Source organism: Balaenoptera ricei, chromosome 20 (genome assembly GCF_028023285.1).
Source record: "Balaenoptera ricei isolate mBalRic1 chromosome 20, mBalRic1.hap2, whole genome shotgun sequence".
In the NCBI taxonomy this organism is placed as follows: Eukaryota; Metazoa; Chordata; class Mammalia; order Artiodactyla; family Balaenopteridae; genus Balaenoptera; species Balaenoptera ricei.
The window spans coordinates 11,229,837-11,244,378 of NC_082658.1; the positions used below are offsets into that span (position 1 = coordinate 11,229,837).

General features: G+C 44.4%; 1 protein-coding gene across 5 annotated transcripts in view; it reads left to right on the forward strand.

The window, feature by feature from the left end:
* RNF213 (ring finger protein 213) overlaps positions 1–14,542 on the forward strand; it is a 115,168-nt gene that overhangs the window by 73,231 nt on the left and 27,395 nt on the right. For 4 of the 5 annotated variants that reach the window (XM_059908490.1, XM_059908487.1, XM_059908486.1 and 1 more), the window contains 13 exons: positions 370–488; positions 1,806–1,925; positions 2,437–2,579; positions 3,132–3,267; positions 3,536–3,674; positions 6,128–6,319; positions 7,079–7,224; positions 8,282–8,436; positions 9,638–9,844; positions 10,185–10,366; positions 10,935–11,055; positions 13,487–13,587; positions 13,701–13,883. In XM_059908490.1, coding sequence (XP_059764473.1) covers positions 370–488; positions 1,806–1,925; positions 2,437–2,579; positions 3,132–3,267; positions 3,536–3,674; positions 6,128–6,319; positions 7,079–7,224; positions 8,282–8,436; positions 9,638–9,844; positions 10,185–10,366; positions 10,935–11,055; positions 13,487–13,587; positions 13,701–13,883 — 1,944 coding nt within the window. The remainder of the gene's footprint in view (positions 1–369; positions 489–1,805; positions 1,926–2,436; positions 2,580–3,131; positions 3,268–3,535; positions 3,675–6,127; positions 6,320–7,078; positions 7,225–8,281; positions 8,437–9,637; positions 9,845–10,184; positions 10,367–10,934; positions 11,056–13,486; positions 13,588–13,700; positions 13,884–14,542) is intronic. The other variant, XM_059908488.1, reaches the window with a different exon arrangement.

Sequence of the window (14,542 nt, forward strand, 5' to 3'; positions counted from 1 at the left end):
GTCTGTTCACAGAACTCTGTTTCTTGAAATGGAAAGGTCCGCCAGCCTTACCTTAGTAACATCAGAGCAAGCCCATCAAGGATTGTAAGATAGGGTTCCTGACCAATAAAAAAAAAATGCCATTTCAAAGCAGAGAGATGCAAGAATGGGGGAAAGAGATGAGCCTACTTAGAGAGGTCTTGCTCCCATTCTCTTGTAAGAGAGGATAACAAGCTTGAGGGTATGAAATCTATTTAAAGCTAAAAAAATGTGAGATGGAACTTGACTGCTCCGAGGACACCCTTCAGCCATTTTACAACATCCGTTTTGTTTATTTTCTTGGTTTTTGTTTTGATTTATTTTGTCTTTGCTTGTTTGTTTTTAAAATAGGTATTCTGCTATAAATGAAATCAACAAGATACAAGGAAATAAGGACTATGTCTTAGTCTATTTCATCACAAAACTGTCCCGGATGGGAAGTGGAACGTCCTATGTAGGATTCCATGGAGGTAGGACCAAAATATTAGTGAATATGTTTGTTTAATGATGTTTAAGTTATTTCCGATTTGGTCCTATGATGTACAAGGTCTGACATTGGAACATTAATATTAATCTCAACAATATTTTTTTCAGATGCAATTTAGATTTCTTACTGCTGATTAATGCAAAAAACACTCATCTTTAGACTGGCTGTTCCAACATATAGCACTTCTTTCATCACTTGTCGATAAACACTTGATTAATCTCTGGTTCCTCACCTTTTACTATATGGATAATGCAGAGAGATAGTTCCAGCTAACAGTGTTATGAATGCATGGATACTTTATGCCTGCTTCTGGGGTGGGGAAACGCTATCTTAAATCTCTCTCTCTCTTTTTCCTGAGGAATGAGCCGCCAAATATTTATTACACAGGCACACCTCGTTTAATTGCACTTTGCTTTATTACACTTCACGGATACTGCGTTTTTTACAAATTGAAGGTTTTTTGGCCGAAAGGCCAAGTCTTTCGGTGCCATTTTTCTGAAAGTATTTGCTCGCTTCATGTCTCTGTGTCATATTTTGGTAATTCTCGCAATATTTCAAACATTTTCATTATCATATGTTCTATGGTGATGTGGAATCAGTGACCTTTGATGTTACTGCTGCGACTAGCTGAGGTCTCAATGAGGGTTAGCTTTTTTAGCAGTGCAGTATTTTTTTGGTTGTTTTATGTTTTTGTGTGTGCAATACAGTATTTTTTAATTAAGGCATGTACATTGTTTTTTGAGACATAATGCTATTGCACACTTAATAAAATACAGTATAATGTAAACATAACTTTTATAGGCACTGGGAAACCAAAAAAATTGTGTGATTCGATTTATTGTAATATTTGTTTTTTCGTGATGGTCTGGACCCGATCCCAAAGTATCTCCAAGGAATCCCCTGTATGAGAAAATTAGTATTCTAGAAATAGGCAAATAACAGTTTACTTTAATAATTTCATAGTTAATGGGGGCAAAGCTTGCCATTGTCTCACACCTCTCTACTAATTATGATACAGCAAGTTTAATAACAAATTTATAAAAGAATCACAAGCCTTCTTCAAATACTTTTTTACAAGGTAGTCATTTCAGTTCTTAAAACTGATTTTTATGCTAAAGTTGCTAACAGCTATAGCATGACATCTATATGGTTCCTGTGTATATTGAAGAAATTAGACTTCAGGATACAAATCGTTCATTCAGCAGTGTGTTGAAACATCGGGTTGGTAGTGTATCCCTGCTTATGACTGACAGGAAGAAACCAGAGGAGACAGGGAAGCTTCTGGGGCTTGTTTTCCCAGGGCTGTGGCAGTCTGTACACATCGACGACCTCCGGAGATCCACAGTCATGGTTTCGGACGTGACTAAATTGCAAGATGTGGCCATCAGCCAGCTGTTTAAACCAGAAGATCAGCCTGAGTGTGAGTGTGGAGGAGAGGTCCTCGGGGAGACAGGATGGTGGGAGTGGCTGCAGGGAGGTGTGTGCGGCGCCGCGAGGACGGGACCTTAGGCCACCGTTCCCTTGGGGCCAACACCTGCCCCTCGGCAAGAGCTCGGGACATGTTTGCTGAACTGAGTGATGATGAATCGAGGGCACTGTCTACTGCTTTCCAAGGCCAGGCGAAGACAGTATTTCCACAGAAAAGGTAGGTCTTTGCAGGTGCCTGTGGAACATGTCAGATTCTGTGTGCCCTGGCTCCCAGATCAGCCATCCGAGCCCAGGACGGAGGTTCGGGTTGCACTGGTGGACCACATCCAGTGGGCGGACAGAGGCTGATCTGCATGACTGACGGCCTCTCCTTTGGGGACCCTCCCCTGAGCTGGTGCCGGGGAACTCCCGGTGGTTAGAGCCCCAGCACACCTTGTAGAGGCTGTTGCCAGCACTCCCTTTCCACCTCTGAACAGTAACTCCATTGTTTTGCTTCTTTGCAGTGGAGGTGGAACACAGGGCCCAAGACGATGGTGAGGAGGTGATGGAAACTGAGGCGGCTACATCAGGGGAAGTGGCAGAGGTGGAAATGGAGACAGAAGGTTCTGAGGCAATGGACAGCCCGACCTCTGGACCAGGCAGTGATGTGAGTTCTTGCTCTTGCTAGTCCTCTGAGCCTCCGTGCTGTTGGGCTGCCCTTCCTTAGACGTGTCCCCAGGGTTCTGAGGAGTGGACTCAGCTGTCCAGGGCTTAGCCCGGCACTCCTCCCCCTGCCACTGCAAGTGCAGGTGAATTACCAGTACCAGATCTGACCTTGGCTTTTCCTGGTGTCCCCTGGTCAGTTTTGCTCTGATCCTTGACCACTGATGGGGTCCCCAGGCACACGGGATCATCTTGCAGTGGTTTCCTTTTTTTTTGGCTGCACCACGTGGGTTGTAGGATCTTAGTTCCCTGACCAGGGATTGAACCCAGGCCTACAGCAGTGAAAGTGCCCGAGCCTTAACCACTGGACCGCCAGGGAATTCCCTCACAGTGGTTCTAAGGGGAACTTGGCAAGGGCACGTGGCGGGAGCTTGGGCAGGAGGAACGCTGTGCCCCCTGCTCACAGCGCTTAGACCTTGTCTCCCATGATGTGTCGCCTGGCTTCTCCTGACTTGTAAGTGACAGAAACGGAAGGCTTGACTGTCTCTGTCGACAGACGCAGATCCTGGACACCACCAGGCTGCTGAGAAGCTGTATCCAGGGCGCCGTGGGCATGCTCAGAGACCAGAACGAGGGTTGTCAGCGCAGCGTGCGGAGGGTGTCCATTCTCCTCAGCCTCCTAGATGAAGATGGTGAGTACACAGGTGTGGGGCCCCTCTTGCCCGCACCCCAGCCTGGGCTCCTCCTTTGGACCATGAATCATCGCCCCGCTGCAGCTTTCTGTGGCTCCCAGAAGCAGCTGGCCCCCTGGGAATCTAAGTGCACCTCTGGGATTTCTGTCGACTTGGCCTGCCCAAAGGAAACGGGCTTACCCTCCTGCTGGGGCGGGTCAGGGATGCAGAGCCTACCACTCGGTGCCCGGGGATGTGCTGAATGCACATCTGCTCTGCTTTTCCATAGCCGCTTTCTTACGGGTCGCCAAGATGCGCCTCTATGTCCTTTTAAAGAAGCAAGAAGAGAACTACATCTACAATGTGAAGGACTGGGTGGTGAGGGAAGCCTCCAATCAGGACGCTCTGCAGGAAGCCGGCACGTTCAGGTACTGCCGTGTAAGGAAACCAGGGCTGGCTGTGGGGTGGACGCGTGGCTCTGCCAGCCAAGGAGACGCTTCTTTCCAAACCTCTGAGAAATTCAGAGCTGTCAATATTTTTTCCCCAGAGCACAAGATGGTCTGGGTGGCAGTTACATGGGGTTTGCCAGACTCTTTTCTCTACTTTTGTGTGAGTTTCAATTTTTTCATAACACAGAACAAAACAAAACAACCCAGAACATCTGTTCTTGTTGGATGTAAACTTGTACCAGCATGTCCATTACCATAGAAATGGGTGCCTTTTTAGGTTAGTAAATTAAGGGAGGGAAGCGAAGTTGTTTTCCCAGGCCTCCTGCGTGAAGTTATTTGATAACTACAAAAATAAGACCCAGAGTATTCATTTGTTGTCCCTGCTCCTTTTTCTGCAAAACTTGACATTGTTTTCAAGACTAGCCCATGACAACCTCTGCGGCTGAGACAGGGGGCACTTGCTCTGGATCCCAAATGGAAGATTCCACCCACCCCTGTCGGCAGGGTCGTCTTGACCTGTGACTTCACCACTCTGGCCCTCAGTTTCTTCATCTCTGAGAGAAAGGTTAACTCATCCGGAGGCTTGGATTCGGCAGGGGTGTGTCGCCTTCATGCCATTGGCAGGGGGGACACGTGGGAACATCCAGGGTTAAATGGACCACGTGAGCTTATTGATGTTGCGTTTGTGACTGTAGGGTTTTTCTGCTTCTGTGTTTTTCTGTAGTTACCCTTAATTTCTTTCCTAATTATACCTTCTGAAGGAACTTTATAAGATTAGATTTGGACCTAGAATTATTTTCATTTCCCTTGGTTCCTCTGTATGGATTTTACTAAATGCTTGATTTTACATAAATGCTTCTTAAAACATGTATTTTCAGTGTACCCTTGACACCACCCCTTCACTTACTGAACTTCCCACATTTGCTGGTGTTCAAAGGGTGTTCAGAGTGGCAAGGGCGGCCCCACTTGTCACTGCTGTGCTGTTTGCTGTGCGTCAGGACTGGCCTCCTTGCACTCAGGGGCCACCATGGGATCCGACCAGCATCAGAGTCCAGGTGGAGCTCTGGGGCCTGCTGGCCCATTCTCACAAGGCTTTGGAGGCTAACTGCTCCCCGTCTGTGTGTTTTGGATTTCATTCATTTGCCCTGTTGGCATTAACTAATCCAAATTGGGATAGTCTTTACACAGTCAGCCCTCCATATCCTCAGGTTCCAAATCCACAGAGTCAACCAACTGCAGGGCAAAAATGTTCGGAAAAAAAAAATCCAGAAAGTTCCAAAAAGCGAAACTTGAATTTGCCACATGCTGGCAACTACCTGCATAGCATTTACCTTGTATTTACAACGGTTTACATAGTGTTGACTTTGTATTAGGTGTTATAAGTAATCTAAGGATGACTTAAAGTGTAAAGGAGGATGTGCATAGGTTATATGCAAATGCTACACCGTTTTATTTAAGGGACTTGAGCATCCTCAGATTTTGTATCTGTCAGGGTCCTGGAACCAACCCCTTATGGGTATGGAGGGATGACTGTACTAGGGTTTTTCTAGCACCCAAAGTCTGCACACGTGACCAGGTACAGCTTCCCCCATTCCCCCCTGCAGCCAGCTTTTACCTTTCACTCTCACAGTTTTCTGCACATTTCTGGTTCAATATTCTTAAAAAGTATTTCTTTTTCTTTTCAAAATGGAACATGCATTTTTCTCCCCAGTATTAATTACCTAGTAGTAGATTTCTTTGGCCTTACCATAAGAATTTTTAAATGACTTAAGTTTATTTTTATTAAATAAAATATATTTTATTTTTATTAAATAAAATATATAAAATATATTTTATTATTAAATATAATTGTAAGTGTAATGAGTTAATATAAGCAGTCAAGTTTATATATATGTGTATATACATATATATAAATATTCAGATCTAATGTACAAAACCATCAACAATGAAAACTAAGTTCTAGATATAGATATGCTTTCTTGTTTAACGTACCTAGAATGAATTTACTTTGGTCTCTTTATCATGTTCTATTCCCAACTGATTTTTTTTTTCTTAAAATAATATTTTTTTCAAATGAATTTGGTCATTCTTTTCTTTATTTATAGAGTCTGGATGACTTGTTCTGGAAAACAGCTATATAACAAAATAAAACAAATACTACTTGGCCTTTTCAACGAAGTAATTCCAGTTTATTAGAGGTAGAATTAAGGACCTTTCCAGTTCTGCCTCTAATCTTATTTCGATTTGTAAGTCTCTCTTCTAGTACTTAAAAATGATGTAAAAAACATGAAAAACACAGCTATAGTGTAGGAATAGTAGAGCAGATGTTTTGTTACTGCCAAGAAGGCACAAAATGTGAAAAGGATGCAGGCATCACAGTGTGATCTGTGGTCCCTCAAACCTGAGCGGGCCTGCTTCTCTCCCACACATAGGCAGACCATCTGGAAGCGGGTCCAGGGTGCTGTGACTCCCCTCCTGGCGAGCATGATATCTTTCTTGGACAGAGATGGCAACCTTGAGCTGCTGGCCAACCCACATTCTCCGTCCTGGGCAAGAGATCTTTGGATGTTTATTTTCAGTGACGTTAAGCTTCTGAACATTCCTCTTGTGGCAAATGATACAAGGTGAATAGAAGACTTTCTGTTCGTGGGAAGGGAAAAAAACCCATAACATAGCAACAAACTTAATAGGCTCTCCCAGGTGTTTGATGAAATATAGTTATGGGTTTTAGAATCACATTTAAGTTGGCTCTTTTTGTAGCCTGAAGGGTCATGGCATTACAGTAACAAAAGAGTTGACGCGAGTTCTGAGAAATAGGTTTTTCATTCTCGGCTTTCCTCATTTCCCCGTTCTCAGAGCACCCTTTGCAGTTAAAATGGCCAGCTTCCACCTCGTCTACACTGGCGAAGCTGCACGTAGGAGAGCGTTTGTGTTGATTTTCCTGCTCCTCCTGCCAGTGGCGGCAACCACAAAGCCTATCCCTAGACCCGATCTTGTGTAACTCAAGCTCAGCTGGCCTGCCAAAACCTTCCTGTTTGGATTTCAGGGGGCTTCGATTCTCTTTGCGTAGGTATAGGGTAAGGGTGGGTTCAGACATCACCAGACTGGTTCTGCCCAAGACTTCAAGCAACCTACTTGACCCCTTCCAGCCGTGGTTTGTTTTTGTTTTGTCTGTAAAACCAAGAGATGACATAAGATCATCCTTGAGTTCCTTTATAACATAAAGCTGAGCTGTTCAGTAGACCAGGGGACTGTCTTTGTAGCCCACTAAGCCTCCCAGTTCTTAAGGATGGAGAGGAATTGGCATCAGGAGTGGATCTCGTCTTGTGTCTTGAGCGCCATCTCACTAACCACATTCTTGGTCCTTGTTTGGCCTATTGCAGGTCTAAAGGGGAGATGTCCTACATCATGGTGCAGAACTACATGAACCTCTCGGAGGACACTTCCAACAGTGTCCCATTTAGCTGGAGAATCAAGGACTATCTGGAGGAGCTGTGGGTCCACACTCAGTACATCACGGGAGATGAAGGTGAGCCCAGCGATGGTGGGAGGGGACGTGTTCTGGCAGGAGGAGACCCTGCTACCCTGTCATAGGTGGTCACCCACATTCTGAGTTCCCTGGGCAACTAGGGCACCAGGACTCAAGATGTCCCCAGCTGGGCCCTTCTCAGCAACTGCCAGTGACCAGAGTAGAGTAATACCTTTGCCCAAACTGAGCCATCAGTGTCCTCCTGAGTCACAGGGCACCTTGCTTTGTTGTCAGGTGCCAAGTAGTCTGGCCACAGACATTCCAGGAAAACCAGTGGTCACACAGCACTTTTGGGAAAGTCATCTTTCATGCATGAAGTAATCTTTTCAAAGTTTATGTATAGTATTGCTTTTTAAAAATACAGGACAAAGATGGTTACTAGACTTGTGGTAATCATTTCATAAGGTAGGCAGATGTCAAATCACTGAAACTAACATAATATATCAACTATATTTCAATTTTTTTAAAAAAAGGAAAGATTTCTTAAAAAAAATACTGGTCAAAATACTTGAAGATGAACTTATTTTTCTAGGTAAGCATTCTGCCACTCTTTCTGAACAAACCTGAAGCAGTCTCTCTCCTGAAGAGAGAGTATTTCTCTTTCTCATACCATATCCTAACAGACCTTACTTTCCTTTAATAGCATGTGACTTGGGGGCCAGCACCCTATCCACTAGAAGGCAGATCTTTTTGGTTTGAGCAGCGTATGACCCCAGCCCCTGGAGGGCAACCCACTCATTCCTGGTTCGCTTGGGTCCGGGGTTCCCAAAGCACATTATGACTTGGTAGAAATAAACTTGGTCTATCCCAGATTGTGTTCTCTTTGGGGCTAGCTAGGCTTTTATGACCGGAATGGAACATTCCTTCTGACTTTGTTTCTGTTATTCCACTGGGAAGATATCTAAAGTGTCCAGAAATGATGATAAAAAATGATGATTAAAAAGGCAGGCTTTTTAGAACCATGTCCATGTCCCTGCATTCAGTGGGTAAGAGGAGTCATGGTCAACATCCTCACCCCAAGCCGTTCTCCATCTCCCCCCTCATCCACCCCCGGCAGGACTGGCAGAGAAGTTAGTGGAGCTCTTTCAGCAGACCCCACTGGGCAGGTTTCTTGCTCAGCTCACTGTAGACCAGCGGCAAGAACTTCTTCAGTGCTACCTGAAGGACTTCCTTCTCTTGACCATGAGAGTGTCCACTTGGGAACAGTTAAACGTAAGTACTGACTAGGGGGCAGGGTGAGGCTGGTATAACGTGGACAAGATGCCAACATGGGAACTTTTCCTCAACTACTGGAGCTGTAGTGTTCGTGGAACAGAATGTGGTCCAAGAGGACAGTGGTATGAGAAAATGCCACTCACAGCCTCAGAACCCTCGGGGCTGGATGCTTAGCCCACTGCCCAGCGCCCCTAAAACATGGAGCTTTTATTAACAGGAAGAAGACCTCCGATTTCCTGTGACACCTTCTTTTTAAATGTTTAGTTTTTCTTGAAGAAACTTAGGTAAATATTTAACTGATCACAGCAAGGTAATAATAATAATAACCAAAATTTCAATGGAAATATTGAAGATTTCAAACTTCAGTACCTAAAAAAGGAAACTGACAGATTTGAGGAAAACATACTTACAACCAACATGATTAAGGGTTAATAAAGTATTCTTAGGCTACAATAAGAAAATCTAATTTTTAAAAATGAGTGAAAGTTATAAATTAACTATTAACAGAATAATTATACAGATATCCAGAAAACACTGGAAAAAGTGCTCAGCCTCACTAGTAAATTAACAAGGCATGAACAACTTTTAGATACGATCTTTACTTGTCCTTGTGGCAAAACTGGTTTTTAAAACAGCCAGGAGTTCCTCCATTGCCAATGGCAGTGTGAACGGCGTGGTGCTTCTGGAAAACCATCTGTCGGGATGAATGGAGAACTTCACAAAATCTGAACTGGAGATTCTGTCCTGAGAACATTGTCGGAGACGTGGACAAATATTTTATTCACGGGAATGTTCTTTGCAGTTTTATTTCTAAAAACAGAAAATTAGAAACAGTGTAATTATCTTAAAATAAGGGTTGGACAAATATTTGTACAGCCATTTGACTTGTTATTGCGCGGCCATTAAAAACGATGTCTTCGAGCATGCTTGTGATAGAGAAATGCTTATAATGTAAAGTGGAAAAAAATCAGGAATACTCTGTGACCCTAATTTGGGAACCACAGGGAGAAGAGGTATGGATCCAAAAACGTCTAGAAGGGACGACACCAAAAAGTAAACGAGGGATACTAATAGTGTACATCGTTTTTTATTTTCTTTTTTGTCATTTTTGAATAGTTCTGGTTTCCCACAAGGAAAATGTATCTTTTTTAAAAAAATAATTTACAAGTATATAGTAAAAGCTTGTTTCTCATCCCAGGTTCTGCAGATGGCTCTGGGGTCCTGCATCAATCAGCTGAAGGCAGGAAGGCCAGCGGAAGAGATCTCCTTACCGTCCGTGCACCTTGCCTACCAGCATTTCAGGAGCCGGCTACAGAACTTCTCCAGGATCTTGACCATCTACCCCCCAATTCTACAGAGCCTTACAAAAGGCACCCGGAACCACAGCTGGGCCGGACATGAGATGGTATGGCCCCTCTTAGGGACATCACGTGCCTGCAGCCAGGCTTGGCCTCCTCAAGCGAGTGGACGGTTGCTCCCACCGCCACCCTGGGAAGGGAAAGCTTATGGACCACGTTCCAAATGGGAAACGTCTTCATGGGGCACACATGTCAGTGTGGCTTCTCAGTTAGAATGCATCTAACTCATGCTTCCTAGATCCCAAGACAATGAAAGGTGAAGCTACAAGCCTGGAACACAAGAACACACTGGGCTAACAGCCAGGGCCTCCGACTTAATGGTTAGAGCAGCCCAGTGGGGGTCGGGGGACAGGCTGCTCAGTCACGGGCCTGTTCTCTGCTCCCCAGAGTCTGGATGTGTTCGCAGCAATGGCCTGTACTGAAATGCTGACAGAAAACCTCCTGAAGCCCAGTCCCCAAGCTTGGTTACAGACGGTGAAGAATCTTTGCATGCCGCTGGAGCTCCTCTGCTCAGATGGGTACCTGCAGGGCAGCGGGATGGTGGCCAGAGCCATCCTCAGGGACGTCAGGTGAGACCCAGGAGTCCCGGGCACATCAGAGAGAGAGCAGATGCTCCTGCCGCAGGAAGTGGGCCTGTCCTCATTCATTCTTTAACGTCTCTTGAACCCTTACTAAACGCCAGGCATCATGATGATCTTAGAGAGCTGTGCGTTCAGGGAGTGCGTGGAGTGATGGGGGTGATAAAAAGGCGAGCAGATTATGATGATCCTGAGGGAGAAGAAACAGCTGCAAAGGACCCCAGCAGGGCAGCAGAGAGGGAACACACAGGCTAGACTTCCCAGGGGACAAGTCCTGTGCTGGCCTTTAAGGACGAGGTGGGACTCACCGGACACAGGCAGAGGCGTAGAACTTGAGATGTCCCAGCTGAGAGTCTGAGGGGAGGGGTGGAAAGAGACGAAGTGTGTGGAGGCCAGGGAGCACATCACAAAGGGCTCCTACCTAATTCTTTCACCCACCTTCACGCCCGGTCCTTTTCTTATCTTTCAACTCCTGTGCCTTGGAACTGCCTCCCTGCCCCTCTTCATTCGTCTCAGGCGCTTTTGTCAGAGCTGAGTGAGGGACCCTCTCTCTCGACAGAACCCACTGGAATCGCATTTTCTCCATTGCGCTCTTTGTGGAGCATGTGCTCCTGGGGACCGAGAGCTATATTCCCGAGCTGTGCAAGCTGGTGACGGAGTATGTCTTCTTGCTGAACAAGGTGAGCGCGAAGGCTTGGCCTGTCAGGCACTGGTCTGCCTCTTTGTTAGACAAAGAACAATTGAAACATGACCTGACTTTTATCATCTTGGTGGTATATCCCCTTTCTGCTCTGAGAGTTTTATCTGGAAGTGTGAAGGAAAGTGATTTCATCACATAGGCCATTAAAATTTTGGTGTTTAATATTTTAATATTTACCCTCTCCTGAGTGTTAAGTCAGGGTGTGTCATTTAGGGTTCCTTGCAGGAAAAGGAACTATTCATGCAGCAAGTACACTTGGGAAACCTTTGGGAGGACTGAAGGGTGGGCTCCAGCCAGGCCTCCAGTGGCCCCAGACCAGATCAACAGCCTGGCCTGCGGAGGGAGCTGCTTCCCACTGCCACGGTCAGGAAGGGTGTAGGAGAATGCCGCTGGGCCTGTGGACTTCCAAACACAGTGCTGTCGGTGGGACCAAGGAGACAGGAAGCCCATGTCTCTGCCCCTCTACACCCTTTATAAAGTTGGTGACACACAGGATAGTACCCTGTAGAAAAAGTGACTGTCGTTTCAGCATCAGTGGCCACTCAGGGAAGACACTGTCTGCCCACTGGGAACCTCACACAAGCACTGCCAACAGCTTTGCTGTACAGCCTTTGAAATGTCCTTTTGTGACTGGCTTATTTCACTAAGCATCATGTTCTCAGGGTTTATCCCCATTGTAACAGGTGTCAGAATTTCCTTCCTTTTTAAAGCTGAATAAGATTCCACTGTATGGATAGAGCACATTCTGTTTATCCATCCATCTGTTAATGGACATTTGGGTTGTTTCCACCTTTTGGTGATCGTAAATAATGCTGCTCTGAACCTGGGTGTACAAGTATCTGTTTGAGTCACTACTTTTAATTTTTGGGGGTGTGTACTTAAGAGTGGAATTGCTGAATCATATGGTAATTCTATGTGTGACATTTTGAGGAATCACCATACTGTTTTCCACAGTTGCCACACCATTTTACTTCCCCACCAGCAATGCCCCAGGGCTCCAATTTCTCCACATCCCTGCCAACACTTGTTATTTTCCATTTTTTTAAATAATAGCCCTCCTAATGGGTATGAAGTGATATCTCATTGTGGTTTTTGATTTGTATTTCCCTAATGACTAGTGATGTTGAGCATTTTTTCATGTGCTTATTGCCTATTTGTATATCTTCTTTGGAAAATGTCTATTCAAGTCCTTTGGCCTTTTTTCAATCTTTTGATTAACAGATCAAATTTAGCAGGATATTAAAAACTAATATCATTGCCAAGTAAGATTAATCCTGCGAATTCAAGGATAGCTCAAAATCATAAAATTGATAAGCATCATCAGTTACGTAACAAATTAAAAGAAAAACTCCAAACGATTATTTCCAAAGGTACAGAAAAAGCATTTGATAAAATTTATAATTTGGTACAAAGATACTCTTGCCAAACTAGGAATATATAGGAACTCTCCTTCAGCAGATAATGCCCAAGGGGTATACCTAATAGAAAAACATCTATAGCAAGCATCATACCTAACCAGAAAATTCCCTAAGCACAGCCATTAAACTCACTATCTTATATCATTAAAGATGTGCATTTCCTAAGAAACAGTGTTTCCACTTCTAAATATATATCCTAGAGAATTTTCCCATTTGTACTCAGACACATGGAAGAATGCTGGGTGCAGAAATGTTTGTAATTGCAGGAAATTGGGAACATTCTAAATGTCCATTAATGGGAAAACAGGTGACCAGTATATTCATCAACAGGTACCATACAGCAGTTAACATGAATGATCTGAACCTACTTGTATCAACAAAAAAAGCAAGTTGCAGAAGCTTAGGTACAGTGTGATGTCCCTGACAGAAAGTTTACAACATTCAAAGCAACAAGATTTTTATGCATGCATCCAAATCTAGTGGAAGTGGGAATTTAGGAATGTGATTCTCTGGGGCTGGGTGAGGGGTGGGGGATGGAAATATGATCAGAAAAGGATACACTTGGAGTTGAAGCTGCACCTGTAACGTTTTGTTTCTTTAGAAACTGATAAAGCACATATTCAAAAAAATGCTATGATTACTTAAAGTTTGGTGGATACGCAGATGGTCATTATATTATCCTTTATAGTTTGAAATATCTCATAACGGGAGGAGGGGAATAGACCTTAAAAGAAAAAGAGGAAGAGGGGAAAAATCAGAAGCCGAGAATATCGACCTTCTCCCCAAAGCAGCATAGTCACAAAGGGCATTCAAAGTTAAAGAAACTGCTAAATAAATAAAAAAGGCCTTGCACTGCAGACACCAGAGCCCTAACTGCCCAGCTTCGCCAACAGCAGAGGGGATGTGTTTTGTTGCCTTTGTTGCCTGGCTGACTCCTGCCCTTCCTCACTGCTAATTAGCTTCCCTCCTCCTCCCGCTGCCTTTCTCCTTCAGTGCCTGCAAGAGGACTCTGACATCAAGACTCACAGGCCTTTCGTCGCAGTGATGACCACTCTTTGTAAATGTAAGGACCAGGTCAGCAAGAGCCTCACCAGGTAAGATCTTGGGTTTGAGATCTGCAAAGGAGAGAATTCAGAACCTTTTGTATTTTTTGCTTCTCATGGCCAGCTTCTCTGCTTCAGAATTGGTCACCCTTCTTGGCTTCTAGGTTTGGGGTGAAGCCGTGCCCCATCTGCCTGGGAGATGCACAGGATCCTGTCTGCCTGCCCTGTGACCATGTATTCTGCCAGCGCTGCGTCAAGGTTCACATCACCCAAGGGCAGATGGGATGCCCCTATTGTTTAGCTGACTTGCCAGACAGCTTCTCTCCTTCTGTTTCCCAGGAGCACCGGTAAAACACCCTTTCTCTTGAGAAAGCTTCCTCTTTTTTCTTCCTTTTTTGCAAATACAGTGTTCAGAAATATAATTATTAATCTTAGAAAGCCTGACAGAGAAGTGTTCTAAGAAAGACAACTAACTACTTATGTACCTTTATGAACACCTAGTGTCTGAAAATTATCCTCTCCTCAAGACATACATGTGTACAGATTAGGGAGATAGAAAAATTAGAGGAAATAAACCAGAAGGTCGTAAACTAAATAAAGCCATCACAAGAGACTCAAAGAATTTAGATGCAACTGGTTTATCCTCTTGATATGTAAATTTGTATCCTCTTGATACGTAAACCTATTCCATGTTCTATGTCCTGAGGATAAAGCTAGCTCTTATCTGGCTAAGTGCCTTTCAAGGCAGTAGTTAAAATTAGCCTAAGTGGTTGGTTTTCCTTCCCATTTCCCTCCATTCTGATGCCTCCTGAAAGTGGAGCCCAAGGCAAACCCAGTGGATGGGATCTCTGAGAAACTCTTGGGATATGAAGGCTATTGCTAGATGGTCCAAATGATCAAAGTGTTTCTCAAAAGAGCCAAGTGTATGTACTGTCTGCAGTTTTGGAGACTGGTTCTAATCAATGTAAGGAGATACTTGCATCTTTTAATTAAAAAAAAATTGCTG